Genomic DNA, 14,466 nt, shown 5'->3' on the forward strand with positions numbered 1-14,466 from the left:
TACTGCCTTTTGGAGGGTGAGTCTCCAAATAGCGCAGGCATATGCGCACACATAACATTTTGACAGGTTCCATCTTTGCCCATACAGGACAATATTAGAGAGATTATCTGTAGCCTGTGTAGAACTCCAGGGAAAGTGTGGGGAGAGAGAGAGAGAGAGAGAGAGTGAGAGGTCAGTCATTTTGAGATCGTGCCTGTGCTCCCATCAGTCCAGGACTATTCTCGGCAGCACTTTTAATCACTCTAAACAAAAGACGCGATCAGTGTTGGACACGTCTTTGATGTAATGCTTCTGTCGGGATCTTGAGATCTCCGTCGGATAATCCGATTTTTGGATAATTGTTCGAATAATTGAGGTTCCTCTGTATATCACTGGGACAGCAGAGGTCCCAGTACGGATCCATGTGGAACGCTGCTAGTCACAGACCTTCAGCCTAAAAAACACTCTTCCACCACTACCCTTTGCCTTCTATGGCCAAGCCAATTCTGAATTCATGCAGCCAAGTCGTCATGGATCCCATGCATCTGAATCTCCTGATTGACCCTACCAACAGCGACTTTGTTGACAACGTTCACTGCTGTACCCTCATCGATCACCTATGTCACCTCCTTGAAAAATTCAATTACCTGTGCAATTACACACTATAATAGATGAGCATTTTTCCATTTGCAGATGTTAAGCTAACTGGCCTGCAGTTCCCTTTTTTTTTCTCTCTCAATAATTACCATGACAGACCATGTCCAAGTGAAGGTAATGTAATTGCCGGACCTGATGGGTGGAATTCTCAGATTTTAAAGGAAGTAGCTACAGAGATAGTGAATGCATTGGTTGTAATCTCGCAAGAATCCTTAGCTACTGGAAATGTCCCAGAGTTTTGGAAAATTATCATTGTAACATCCTTATTCAAAAGGATAAGGAGACAAGAAAGCAAGTAATTACAGGCTAGTTGGCCTTTCATCAATCATTGGGAAAAGGCTAGTCTACAGAGCAGTAGATGCTTAGGATTCATGGACGAATACTACTATTTAGTAATTCTATAACTATTTCCCTTAAAACCCTAGGATACAACCCATTGGTTCCAGGACACACATCAACTTTTATCATAGAATCCTTACAGTGTGGCATGCTATTTGGCCCATTGATTCCACACGGGCCTTCCAAAGAGCATTCCACCCAAACCACTACCCTATCCTTGTAACCCCACATTTTAGCATGGCTAATCCACCTAGCCTACACACCTTTGGAATATGGGAGGAAACTGGAGCACACAGAAGAAACCCACATAGGCACAGGGAAAATGTGCAAACTCCACACAATTGCCCGAATTGAACCTGGGTCCCTGGTGATGTGAGGCAGCAGTGCTGACCACTGAGCCACTGTGCTGTCCTTTTAACCCTGTTAGTTTCATCAATACTGTGAATGGGCTTAGAGTTTGCACATTCTCCCCGTGGGTTTCTTCTGGGTGGTCCAGTTACCTCCCACAATTCAAAGATATGCAGGTTAGGTAAATTGGCCAGGCTAAATTGCCCATAGTGTTCAGGGATGTGTAGGTTAGGTGCATTAGTCTGGGGTAAATGTAGAGTAATAGGTCTGGGTGGGATACTCTTTGGAGGGTCAGTATGAACTTGTTGGGTTGAAGAGCCTGATTCCACACTGTTGGGATTCTATAATTCTACTCTTTCTCTCATGATAGTTATTTCCTCCCCCCAGTCTTAACTCTTTGATTATTTAGTAATTTTTGAATGCTGCTTGTGTCCTCGACTGCGTGGGCTAATTAGGGGGATTAGAATGATTGGATGGCTGTTATTGACTGGCACAGACATGGTGGGCTGAAGGGCCTTTTTATGTGCTCAATGACTGTATGACTCTATGATGAAAAGTCTTTATTTGACTCTGCCATTTCCTGGGTCACTATTTTCAGCCTCATTCTGTAAGGATCCTATATTCATTTGACCTTTCGTTTCATATAGAAGCTATTACAATTTGTTTTTATGTTACTTGCTAGCTTGACCTCTTGTTGATTTTATCTTTTCTTTAAGTTTTTACAACTTTCCCAATTGTCTAGACTACCACTTTGTCATATTGTTTTTTTTCTTTCAGTTTGATGCTATCCTTAAAATATATTGTTGACCATGATCATTTTAGCCTCTTTTTTTTTTTAAAAAAACCTTCTTCCTCACTGTGCTGAGAGTCTTGAACTATTTTCTTAAGTCTGCCAGTGTTGATCAACTGTCTTTTCAGTTGAACTCCTTTCCCAGTCCATTCCATCTAGCTGTACCCTTGTCCCTGTATAATTATCCTTATTTAACTACTTTGATCAATTGATACCTCTCTAAATGCTCAGTTCCTCCTGTCTCCTGATTAGATTCTACTGACATTCCTCCATTTATACTAAATATGATAGATCAATACTACCTGGTTTCTTTGTCCCTCTATCCTTTGTAAATTTACGCCAGTCTGATTTGTTAACACACAAATCTATTATTTATAATAAATTTGTGTAAAACTTTTTTTGAGCCAACATCCATCCTGTACACCTGTCAATGTTTTTACAAATCAAGCCCATTTGGAAATTGTTGCTTGGCTTAGGCAATAAAATGTTGAAAACTCAAGGGGCACCACTTAGTTGTAGCTTGTTATAAAGCAGTGCTGAATGGATTTTCAATTCTCTCCTAACGTATTAGTGCTATGCAGAAAAAAAATCCCATGATTTACCATTTATCTAAAAGTATCCAAGATAACGTTGACCAATGTGGATCAATATTAAAAATAGAGTTGATGATGGTTACATCTTTATAAATTAAATTCTGAGGAAGTTAAATCATTCTGCTGTAATTTTAATTGAAGGTGGAATTCTGTCAAATTGCCCTTTTCACTGTTATCAAGTCATCATCGAAATCTACCTTGCTAGAAATATGAATAAAATGAACTTTTAGAACTTTAAACAATAGGTTTGATATCAGACTGTCAACTGGTGCAGTGATTATGTAGATCACCCAAAGTCCCTTTTGAGAGACCTAATCCATTTTGGGAGTCAGACCTCATTTTCACTATTTGCGTGGCCTATTCCAGCATTCACCTGTGTCTTTGTGACATGTTGGGTGAATTTTCAGCAGCTTAATGTAGACCGCAGATGGACATTTTATCTGGGACAATCACTAGTTCGGTGAATTCTCCTTGTTCCACTGAAATGTTTTTAAAAAAAATCCTTTTTGTGAGCGATTTATTTTTCAGTGAACCACAACACTTGTTCTTTCACTGATTCAGGTAAATGTTTTAACTGCACTTTTTGATTTACAAATCGTATTACTGCATCAAACTGATGGCCTTTGATGAATAACTTGCTAGCTCTTCTATTCTGCAAATATTGAATGTAGGATGATTCATTTTCTTGGAGTTGTTCAATGAAGTATATACTTTGATCACCATGTGAATCAATGAATTGGTTTGTAGCTTTATTTTCCATTGTTTGCAGGGACACCTTTTTTTCCAGTACATCAAGGTTTTGCAATAGATATTTCTAAGTGAGAAATTTGACTTCATATGTGCCTGTTGTGTTGCATTTACAGAATGGTGCAATCCCAACCTTATGGTGCAGAGGGAAGCACTAGAATTTGAAAAGTAGCCATGTAGTTCAAATATGTAGATTTGCCCAGGTGGCTTGTATGATCAATTTGTCCAAACATTTGTTACTAGAATCATGTATGACATAGAAAACTAACAATCTCAGTTTCAGTTTACGTGTATAAACTGATCTCAGGTTCTTAGTTCAAATAATTTTGATTGCTTATCATTTGACTACATTTCCTGTGCTCACAATTTGAGGAGTCTATGTAATAAGGTACAGTCAGGATGAATAGACAAGGGCTGAAATCTTTCGACAAGAGTCATATAAAGGAGCACTGGGGAAAATGAAGGATCATAGTTGTGGAGCTCGAGACAGCAGGTAGAGTTGACTATCATTGAAATATGTTTCTAAACTGAATAATGACATGTCTCTTTGTTCATTCCTGTGATGAGTCAATGTACAGAATCATGAAAGGCTTGGAAAAGAAAGCTCTACTTGTAAGGAAAGTTATAGAGTGATAGAGATCAGGATTCCTGAAGAAGGGCTTATGCCCATAACGTCGATTCTCCTGCTCCTCGGATGCTGCCTAGCCTGCTGTGTTTTTCCAGCACCACATTTTTCAACTCTGGTACTCCAGCATCTGCAGTCCTCACTTTCTCCTTTCGAAAGTCCTTGCCTAATGCTGTCAAAATTGGCCTTTCTCCAATTTAGAACTTCAACCGTGGGCAGCACGGTGGCACAGCAGTTAGCACTGCTGCCTCACAGCGCCAGAGACCCGGGTTCAATTCCCGCCTCAGGCGACTGTGTGGAGTTTGCACGTTCTCCCCGTATCTGCGTGGGTTTCCTCCGGGTGATCCGGTTTCCTCCCACAGTCCAAAGATGTGCAGGTCAGGTGAATTGGCCATGCTAAATTGCCCGTGGTGTTAGGTAAGGGGTAAATGTAGGGGTATGGGTGGGTTGCGCTTCGGCGGGTCGGTGTGGACTTGTTGGGCCGAAGGGCCTGTTTCCACACTGTAATGTAGTGTAATCTAAACTTTTAGATATGGTTTAGCCTTTTCCATTACTATTTTAAATCTAATAGAATTATGGTCGCTGGCCCCAAAGTGCTCTCCCACTGACACACAGTCACCTGTCCTGCCTTATTTCCCAAGAGTGGGTCAGGTTTTGCACCTTCTCTGGTAGGTACATCCACATATTGAATCAGAAAATTGTCTTGTACGCACTTAACAATTTCCTCTCCAAATAAACCTTTAACACTATGGCTGTTCCAGTCTATGTTTCGAAAGTTAAAATCCCCTACCATTACCACCATTTTATTCTTACAGATAACTGAGATCTCCTTACAAGCTTGTTTCTCAATTTCCCTCTGACTATTGGGGGGTCTATAATACAATCCCAGTAACGTGATCATCCCTTTCTTATTTCTCAGTTCCATCCAAATAACCTCCCTGGATGTATTTCCGGGAATATCCTCCCTCAACACAGCTGAAATGCTATCCCTTATCAAAAATGCCACTCCCCCTCCTCTCTTGCCTCCCTTTCTATCCTTCCTGTAGCATTTATATCCTGGAACATTAAGCTGCCAGTCCTGCCCATCCCTGAGCCATGTTTTCGTAATTGCTATGATATCCCAGTCCCATGTTCCTAACCATGCCCTGAGTTCATCTGCCTTCCCTTTTAGGCCTCTTGCATTGAAATAAATACAGTTTAATTTATTCGTACTACCTTGTCCATGCCTGCCCTGACTGTTTGACTCGCTTCTGTTCTCAACTGTACCAGTCTCAGATTGATCTCTTTCCTCACTATCTCCCTGGGTCTCACCCCCCCCTCCTTACTAGTTTAAATCCTTCCGAGCAGCTCTAGGAAATTTCCCTGCCACTATATTAGGCCCCTTTCAATTTCGGTGCAATCCGTCCTTCTTGTACAGGTCACTTCTACCCCAAAAGAAATTTCAATGATTCAAAAATATGAATCCTTCTCCCGTACACCAGCTCCTCAGCCATGCATTCCCTGCTCTATCCTCCTAGTCCTGCCCTCACTAGCTCGTAGCACTGGGAGTAATCCAGATATTACTACTCTTGAGGGCCTCCTTTTTAAATTTCTGTCTTACTCTCTATAATCTCCCTTCAGAATCTCAACCTTTTCCCTTCCTATGTCATTGGTTCCAATGTGGACAATAACCTCTTGCTGGCCCCTCTTCCCCGTGAGAACATTCTGTACCCTCTCTGAGACATCCTTGACCAGGAAAGCAACACACCATTCTGTTTTTTCACTGCTGTCCACAAAAACGTCTGTCTGTACCTCGAACTAGAGAATCCCCTGACATAATTGATCTCTTGGAAGCCGACGTATCCCTCATTGCAATAGAGCCAGTCTCAACCCAGATTGTAGCTTCAGGGTGCAGGGCCTGGAGTGTAGGGAGGTTAGGAACATGGCATCAATTTCCAAGGAGGGTGCCTGTAAACAGGAAAGTGGCTTGAAGTGTGTATACTTCAATGCAAGAAGTATACGAAATAAGGTAGGTGAACTTGCAGCGTGGGTTGGTACCTGGGACTTCGATGTTGTGGCTATTACGGAGACATGGCTAGAACAGGGACAGGATTGGCTGTTGCAGGTTCCAGGATTTAAATGTTTTAGTAGGGTCAGAGGTGGGGGTAAAAGAGGGGGAGGTGTGGCATTGCTTGTCAAAGATAGTATTACAGTGGTGGAAAGGACGATGGATGAGGACTTGCCATCTGAGGTAGTTTGGGCTGAGGTTAGGAATAGGAAAGGTGAGGTCACCCTGTTAGGAGTCTTTTACAGGCCTCCTAATAGTCCTAGAATCATTGAAGGAAGGATAGGGAAGGTGATTCAGGAGATGAGTGACAGTAATAGGGTGGTTGTTATGGGGGACTTTAACTTTCCTGATATTGATTGGGAAAGCTATAGCTCAAGTTCGTTAGATGGGTCAGTGTTTGTTCAATGTGTGCAGGAGAGTTTCCTGACACAATATGTAGACAGGCCAACAAGAGGTGAGGCCATACTGGATTTGGTTCTGGGTAACGAACCAGGCCAGGTGTTAGAATTAGAGGTAGGTGAGCACTTTGGGGATAGTGACCATAATTCGGTGAGTTTTAGTCTCGTGATGGAGAGGGATAAGTGTGTACTACAGGGCAAGAGTTATAGCTGGGGTCAGGGAAATTATGATGCGGTGAGGCATGACTTAGGATGTGTGGCTTGGAAAAGTAGACTCCAAGGCAAGAGTGTAAATGATATGTGGAGCTTGTTCAAGGAGCAACTATTGAGTGTCCTTGATAATTATGTACCTGTTAGGCAGGGAGGAAAGGGTCGTGCGAGGGAGCCGTGGTTTAATAAGGAATTGGAATCCCTTGTTAAATGGAAGAGGGCGGCCTATCTCAAGATGAGACGTGAAGGTTCAATTGGGGCGATTGAGAGTTATAGGGTAGCCAGGAAGGACCTGAAGAGAGAGCTAAGAGCAGCAAGGAGGGGACATGAAAGGTCCTTAGTCGGTATGATTAGGGAAAACCCTAAGGCTTTCTATAGGTATGTTAGGAATAAAAGAATGACTAGGGTAGGAATAGGTCCAGTCAAGGATAGTAGTGGGAAGTTGCGTGTGGAGGCGGAAGAGATTGGGGAGACACTGAATGAATACTTTTCTTCAGTATTTACTCAGGAACAGGGCATTGTCGTCGATGTGAATACTGAGTCACAAATAAGTAGAATGGATGGCTTTGAGGTATGTAGAGAAGAGGTGTTGGAAATCCTGGAAAAGGTGAAAATAGATAAGTCCCCTGGGCCTGATGGCATTTATCCTAGGATTCTCTGGGAAGCAAGGGAGGAGATTGCAGAGCCATTGGCCTTGATTTTTATGTCCTCTTTGTCTACAGGAGTAGTGCCAGAAGACTGGAGGATAGCAAATGTGGTTCCCTTGTTCAAAAAGGGGAGTAGGGATAACCCTAGTAACTATAGGCCAGTGAGTCTCACTTCTGTTGTGGGCAAAGTCTTAGAGAGAATTGTAAGGGATAGGATTTATGCACATCTGGATAGGAATAATGTGATCAAGGATAGTCAGCATGGTTTTGTGAAGGGCAGGTCGTGCCTCACAAACCTTATTGAATTCTTTGCAAAGGTGACGAAGGAGGTTGATGAGGGGAAAGCAGTAGATGTGGTATATATGGATTTTAGTAAGGCGTTTGATAAGGTTCCCCATGGTAGGCTACTGCAGAAAATACGGAGATATGGCATTGAGGGTGAGTTGGAGGTTTGGATTAGGAATTGGCTGGACGGAAGAAGACAGAGGGTAGTAGTTGATGGCAAAGTTTCTTCATGGAGTGCCGTCACTAGCGGTGTTCCGCAAGGATCTGTTTTGGGACCATTGCTGTTTGTCATTTTTATAAATGACCTGGAAGAGGGGTTAGAAGGTTGGGTGAGCAAGTTTGCGGATGATACGAAAGTCGGAGGAGTTGTTGACAGTGAGGAAGGATGTGGCAGGTTACAGCAGGATATAGAGAAGCTGCAGAGCTGGGCAGAAAGGTGGCAAATGGAATTCAATGTAGCTAAGTGTGAGGTGATTCACTTTGGGAAGAATAACAAAAAGATGGGGTACTGGGCTAATGGTCGGATACTTGGTAGTGTGGATGAGCAGAGGGATCTTGGTGTCCATGTACACAGATCTCTGAAAGTTGCCACCCAGGCAAATAGTGCGGTGAAGAAGGCATATGGCGTACTGGCTTTTATTGGTAGAGGAATTGAGTTCCGGAGTCCTGAGGTCATGATGCAGTTGTATAAGACTGTGGTGCGGCCGCATCTGGAATATTGTGTGCAGTTTTGGTCGCCATACTATAGGAAGGATGTGGAGGCACTGGAACGGGTGCAGAGGAGGTTTACCAGGATGTTGCCTGGTATGGAAGGAAGATCGTATGAGGAAAGACTGAGGCACTTGGGGCTGTTTTCATTAGAGAAAAGAAGGTTTAGGGGTGACTTGATTGTGGTGTACAAGATGATTAGAGGGTTAGATAGGGTTGACAGCGTGAACCTTTTCCCGCGTATGGAGTCGGGTATTACAAGGGGGCATAGCTTTAAATTAAGGGGGGGTAGATATAGGACTGAAGTTAGGGGTCGGTTCTTCACTCAGCGAGTCGTGAGTTCATGGAATGCCCTGCCAGTAGCAGTGGTGGACTCTCCCTCTTTATGGGCATTTAAGCGGGCATTGGATAGGTATATGGAGGATAGTGGGTTAGTATAGGTTAGGTGGGCTTGGATCGGCGCAACATCGAGGGCCAAAGGGCCTGTACTGCGTTGTATTCTTCTATGTTCTATGTAATACCAGAAACTTGGCTGTTCGTGCTACGTTCCCCTGAGAATCCATCACCCTCTACGTTTTCCAAAACAGCATACCTGTTTGAAATGGGTATATCCACAAAAGACTCCTGCACTAGGTGCCTACCTCTCTTACCTTTCTGGAGTTAACCCATCTTTGTGACTGTATCTGAGACTTTCACCCCTTCCTATAACTGCAATCCATCGCATACTGTTGCTGTTGCAAATTCCTCATTGCATCTAACTGTCTCTCCAACTGATCCATTCAATCTGATAAGACTCGCATCCAACAGCATTTATTGCAGATATAATCTGCAGTCACTCTTAAACTCCCATATCTGACAAGTAGTACTAAAGGCCATTTTTGCTCCTTCACAATCTACAGACCCAGAAAATAACACTGTCTTATTTCTCTACAAAACGCTGCCCCAGGTTAAATTACTATATATATATTTATATTTTATATTTTAAGTTTAATCAAGAGACATATCTCCAAAAACATATAATCAAGAAAGAACCCACTCTTCTCACTACTGCAGCCTTTCTGTTGGACACACTTAAAACAACGATTAACTTATCTGATTCTGTGCTGTGAACTTCACCAAACAGGTTCCAAATTTGTAAGATTAGTTGTGAATTTCACTGTTAATTTTCCCAGACGCACTCCGATGTCCAGCGATCCATGAATTTAAAACAGCAAAGGCAGTAACTGTGCAGGTTCTCTCTCTCTCTCCCCCTCCTGCGCTGTCCTTTCCATGTGCTTCCTTTGTCTGTTCTTCTACCTTTTAAAACTGCTGTTGTTTTGACTTTTTTTCCAAAGTTCCAAAACAATGCAACAGCATATGAAACAGTAATTGCTGCTTCTGAAATTTGCGGAAATCACCTCCAGCACCTAAAATACCTCAAAAAAGGAGCAGCTGCTACAGCCAGAGATTTTACCTGTCCTCCATCTTGGATTACCCAGAATCCTACTTGTTCCTGATAATTATTTTTATATGCAGTAGAAACACAGAAGCAATCTTATTTTAGAGAAAAAAAAATCTTGCTTCACCTGATTGGTTTAGATCTTTAGAATATGAGCAGGAGCAGTTCGAAAGCTTGCCCATGATGTTCAGTCAAAAAAGAAAAAGTACTATCAGGTCAAATCTGTGAACTGCATTCTGGTTTAAGGCGATATCTCAATGGAAGGAGAGCCTCTCAAAATTGTTGCTGCATGCAACCCTTAAGTGTTTTACATGTATGAAGTAATCTTTGGTCAAAGCAAGACTTGTAATGAAACCACTTTAAAGTGATAATTCAGAATTTATTGAAAGAAATGTTGTGTAACTTCAACAGGATTTGGAACTGTTTCAGGATGGTGACCTGACCCAGATTGGAGATCGTGGAGTTACACTCAGTGGAGGACAAAAAGCTCGAATTAATTTGGCTAGGTAAATGAGCTGCTTACTATACCAGACTTGGCTGGTGTCTATAACTCTGTACTGAGAGAACGCCTTTGAAGAAATGATGATGATTTGCTTTTTTTTGCCAAAAGTAGATAAACTTTGCTTTTAAAGAATTGTAGATAATTTATTTTGTGAATTATCTATTCATGGTTCGTAAACAGTTGGCTGAGATTCACATAAAGCATCACATTAGTGATCATCTGACGAGATCATTTCGCAGAATGAAGAATGCTTATTTAAGCGGGTGACATAGAAATTTTTCCTGGTGACATTTGAATATGGCTTTTGGCAGCATGTTTAATTCATGCATTATAACACTCTCTCACCTGAACTCCCTTGGTTAGTTTATACTTCAAATTTTTCTTCCTTTGCGCGATAACATTTTTGCTGGGAAACATGAATTACCTTCTTAAATGTTGGCCATTGTTTGTTTACCTTCTTCCCTGCTATTCTACCTGCCCTATCCACATTAGCTAACTCTCTCCTTATTTCGTTGCAATTCCCTTTGTTTAAATTAAACAGGGTTGATCCAAGTTTCTCATTCTCAAACTGAATATTAAGCTCTGTCATGTTATGATTACTAATTCCTGGTGGGATATTTTACTCTGATCAGTTGTTAAACAATTTATTATGCCTTACCAGATCCAAGATAGTCTGCTCCCTCATTGGCTCCATGTCCTTTTGCTCTAGTAAATGATCCCTAATGCATTCTATGACTATTCATGGCGAGGTAGTGGCCTAGAGATATTGTTACTGGACTGGTAATCCAGAGATCCAGGGAATGGTCTGGGGATCTGAATTTTAATCCTGCCATGGCAGATGGTGGAATTTGAATTCAAATTTTTTAAAATCTGAAATTAAGAGTCTGATGATGATCTTGAAACAAACTATTGTTGATTGTCAGAAGAAAACATCTGGTGCACTAATGTCCTTGAAGGATGGCAACTGCGATCCTTACCTTGTCTGGCCTGCATGTGACTCCAGACAGCAATGTGGTTGAATCATAACTGCCCTTTAGGATGGGTAATAAATGCTGGCCTAGCCAGCAGTGCCCTCATGCCAGGAATGAGGTAAAAAATTCATTGTTGGAGCTATCATTTCCAATTTCTATAACTCAATCAACAATAAGATTAAAGTCATCCAAACTGATTGCTCTCTTCTTTTACATGCTCCTATTCTTTATTGCTGAATAGATTTTCTTAGTTTGGATGGTGTTTGGATCTATACACTATTCCTACCAATGTCTTCGTTGCCTTGCTGTGTGTGTGTGTGTGTGTGTGTGTATATGTGTGTTTCGGGGGGAACTGTGTGTCGGCGGCTAGACTGTGTGTGTCGGGGGGAAGTGTGTGTGTGTTTCAGGGGGAAGTGTGTGTGTGTGTGTGTATGTTTCGGGGTGAACTGTGTGTGTCGGCGGCAAGAGTGTGTGTGTCGGGGGGAAGTGTGTGTGTGTGTGTGTCGGGGGGAAGTGTGTGTGTGTTGGGGGGAGGTGTGTGTCTGTTTTGGGGGGGAAGTGTGTGTGTGTCGGGAGGGAAGTGTATGTGTGTCAGGGGAAGTATGTGTGTTTGTGTGTGTTTTGGGGGCAAGTGTGTGTGTTGGGGGGGGTAAGTGTGTGTGTTGGGGGGGTAAGTGTGTGTGTTGGGGGGGTAAGTGTGTGTGTTGGGGGGGTAAGTGTGTGTGTTGGGGGGGTAAGTGTGTGTGTGTTGGGGGGGAAGTGTGTGTGTGTGTTGGGGGGGTAAGTGTGTGTGTTGGGGGGGAAGTGTGTGTGTGTGTTGGGGGGGAAGTGTGTGTGTGTGTTGGGGGGGAAGTGTGTGTGTGTGTTGGGGGGAAGTGTGTGTCAGTGTGGGGGGGAAGTGTGTGTGTGTGTGTGTCGGGAGGGAAGTGTGTGTGTGTCGGGGGAAGTATGTGTGTTTGTGTGTGTTTTGGGGGCAAGTGTGTGTGTTGGGGGGGAAGTGTGTGTGTTGGGGGGGAAGTGTGTGTGTTGGGGGGGAAGTGTGTGTGTGTCGGGGGGAAGTGTGTGTGTGTCGGGGGGAAGTGTGTGTGTGTTGGGGGGAAGTGTGTGTCAGTGTGGGGGGGAAGTGTGTGTGTGTGTGTGTCGGGAGGGAAGTGTGTGTGTGTCGGGGGAAGTATGTGTGTTTGTGTGTGTTTTGGGGGCAAGTGTGTGTGTTGGGGGGGAAGTGTGTGTGTTGGGGGGGAAGTGTGTGCGTTTGTTTCAGGGGGAAGTGTGTATGTGTGTGCATGTGTTGGGGGCAAGAGTGTGTATGTGCATGTGTGTGTGTCGGAGGGAATTGTGCATGTGTGTGTGTGTCGGAGGGAAGTGTGCGTGTGTGTGTGTCGGCGGGTAAGCGTGTGTGGGTGTCGGGGGAAGTTTGCGTGTGTGTGTGTCGGGGGGACGTATGTGTGTGTGAGTGTGTCGGGAGGGAAGTGTATGTGTGTCAGGGGAAGTATGTGTGTTTGTGTGTGTTTTGGGGGCAAGTGTGTGTGTTGGGGGAAATGTGTGTGTTGGGGGGGTAAGTGTGTGTGTTGGGGGGGAAGTGTGTGCGTTTGTTTCGGGGGGAAGTGTGTATGTGTGTGCGTGTGTTGGCAAGAGTGTGAATGTGCATGTGTGTGTGTCGGAGGGAATTGTTCATGTGTGTGTGTCGGAGGGAAGTGTGCGCATGTGTGTGTCGGAGGGTAACTGTGCGTGTGTGTGGGTGTTGGGGGAAGTGTGTGTGTGTATGTGTGTGTGTCGGGGAAAGTGTGTGTGTGTGTTTGGGGGGGATGTGTGTGTGTGTCTCGAGGGGAAGAGTTGTGTGTGTTTGTGTCGGGGGCAAGAGTGTGTCTGTGTGTGTCGGGAGAAGTGTGTCTGTGTGTCGGGGGGAAAGTATGTGTGTGTGTCTCGGGAAGAGTGTGTGTTCGTGTGTGTATGTGTGTGTGTGTGTGTGTGTGTGTCGGGGGCAAGAGTGTGTGTGTGTGTGTCGGAGGGATGTGTGTGTGTGTGTGTCGGGGGCAAGAGAGTGTGTGTGTGTCGGGGGGAACCGTGTGTGTGTGTGTGTGTGTGTGTGTGTGTGTGTCGGGGGAGAAGGGTGCGTGTGTGTGAGTTGGGAAGAGTTGTGTGTGTGTGTGTGTCGGGGGGAAGAGTGTATGTGTGCCGGGGGGAAGTGTGTGTGTGTGTGTGTGTTGGGGGGAAGAGTGTGTGTGTGTTGGGGGGATGTGTGTGTGTGTGTTGGGGGGATGTGTGTGTGTGTGTTGAGGGGGAAGTGTATGTGTGTTGGGGGTGAATGTGTGTGTGTGTGTGTGTTGGGAGGTAAGTGTGTGTGTTGGGAGGTAAGTTTGTGTGTGTTGGGAGGTATGTTTGTGTGTGTCGGGGGATATGTGTGTGTGTTTGTCGGGGGATATGTGTGTGTGTGTCGGGGGATATGTGTGTGTGTGTGTCGGGGATTGAGTGTGTGTGTCGGGGGATGTTTGTGTGTGTGTGTCGGGGGATGTGTGTGTGTGTCGGATATGTGTGTGTGTGTGTCGGGGGAAGAGTGTGTGTGTCAGGGGAAGAGTGTGTGTGTGTTGGGGGGATGTATGTGTGTGTCGGGGAAGTGTGTGTGTGTGTGTGTCGGGGAAGAGTGTGTGTGTGTGTCGGGGGAAGAGTGTGTGTATGTGTCGGGGGGAAGAGTGTGTGTGTGTGTGTGTCGGGGGTAAGAGTGTGTGTGTGTTGGGGGGATGTATGTGTGTGTCGGGGAAGAGTGTGTGTGTGTGTGTGTCGGGGAAGAGTGTGTGTGTATGTCGGGGGAAGAGTGTGTGTATGTGTCGGGGGGAAGAGTGTGTGTGTGTGTGTGTCGGGGGTAAGAGTGTGTCTGTCTGTCGGTTGAAGTGTGTGTGTGTTTTGGGGGGAAGTGTGTGTGTTGGGGGGGAAGTGTGTGTGTTTTGGGGGGAAGTGTGTGTGTTGGGGGGGAAGTGTGTGTGTTGGGGGGGGGAAGTGTGTGTGTTGGGGGGGGGAAGTGTGTGTGTTGGGGGGGGGGAAGTGTGTGTGTTGGGGGGGGAAGTGTGTGTGTTGGGGGGGAAGTGTGTGTGTTGGGGGGGAAGTGTGTGTGTGTTGGGGAGGATGTGTGTGTGTTGGGGGGAAGTGTGTGTGTGTGTGTGTGTTGGGGGGGGAAGTGTGTGTGT

General features: G+C 44.5%; 1 protein-coding gene across 4 annotated transcripts in view; it reads left to right on the forward strand.

The window, feature by feature from the left end:
• abcc4 (ATP binding cassette subfamily C member 4 (PEL blood group)) overlaps positions 1-14,466 on the forward strand; it is a 624,022-nt gene that overhangs the window by 140,608 nt on the left and 468,948 nt on the right. For all 4 annotated transcript variants that reach the window (XM_087987997.1, XM_087987995.1, XM_087987994.1 and 1 more), the window contains one exon: positions 10,223-10,317. In XM_087987997.1, coding sequence (XP_087844123.1) covers positions 10,223-10,317 — 95 coding nt within the window. The remainder of the gene's footprint in view (positions 1-10,222; positions 10,318-14,466) is intronic.

The sequence above is a fragment of the Chiloscyllium plagiosum genome, unplaced genomic scaffold (assembly GCF_037043375.1).
Source record: "Chiloscyllium plagiosum isolate Xiang-an unplaced genomic scaffold, Cpla_swu_hap1 HiC_scaffold_6, whole genome shotgun sequence".
In the NCBI taxonomy this organism is placed as follows: Eukaryota; Metazoa; Chordata; class Chondrichthyes; order Orectolobiformes; family Hemiscylliidae; genus Chiloscyllium; species Chiloscyllium plagiosum.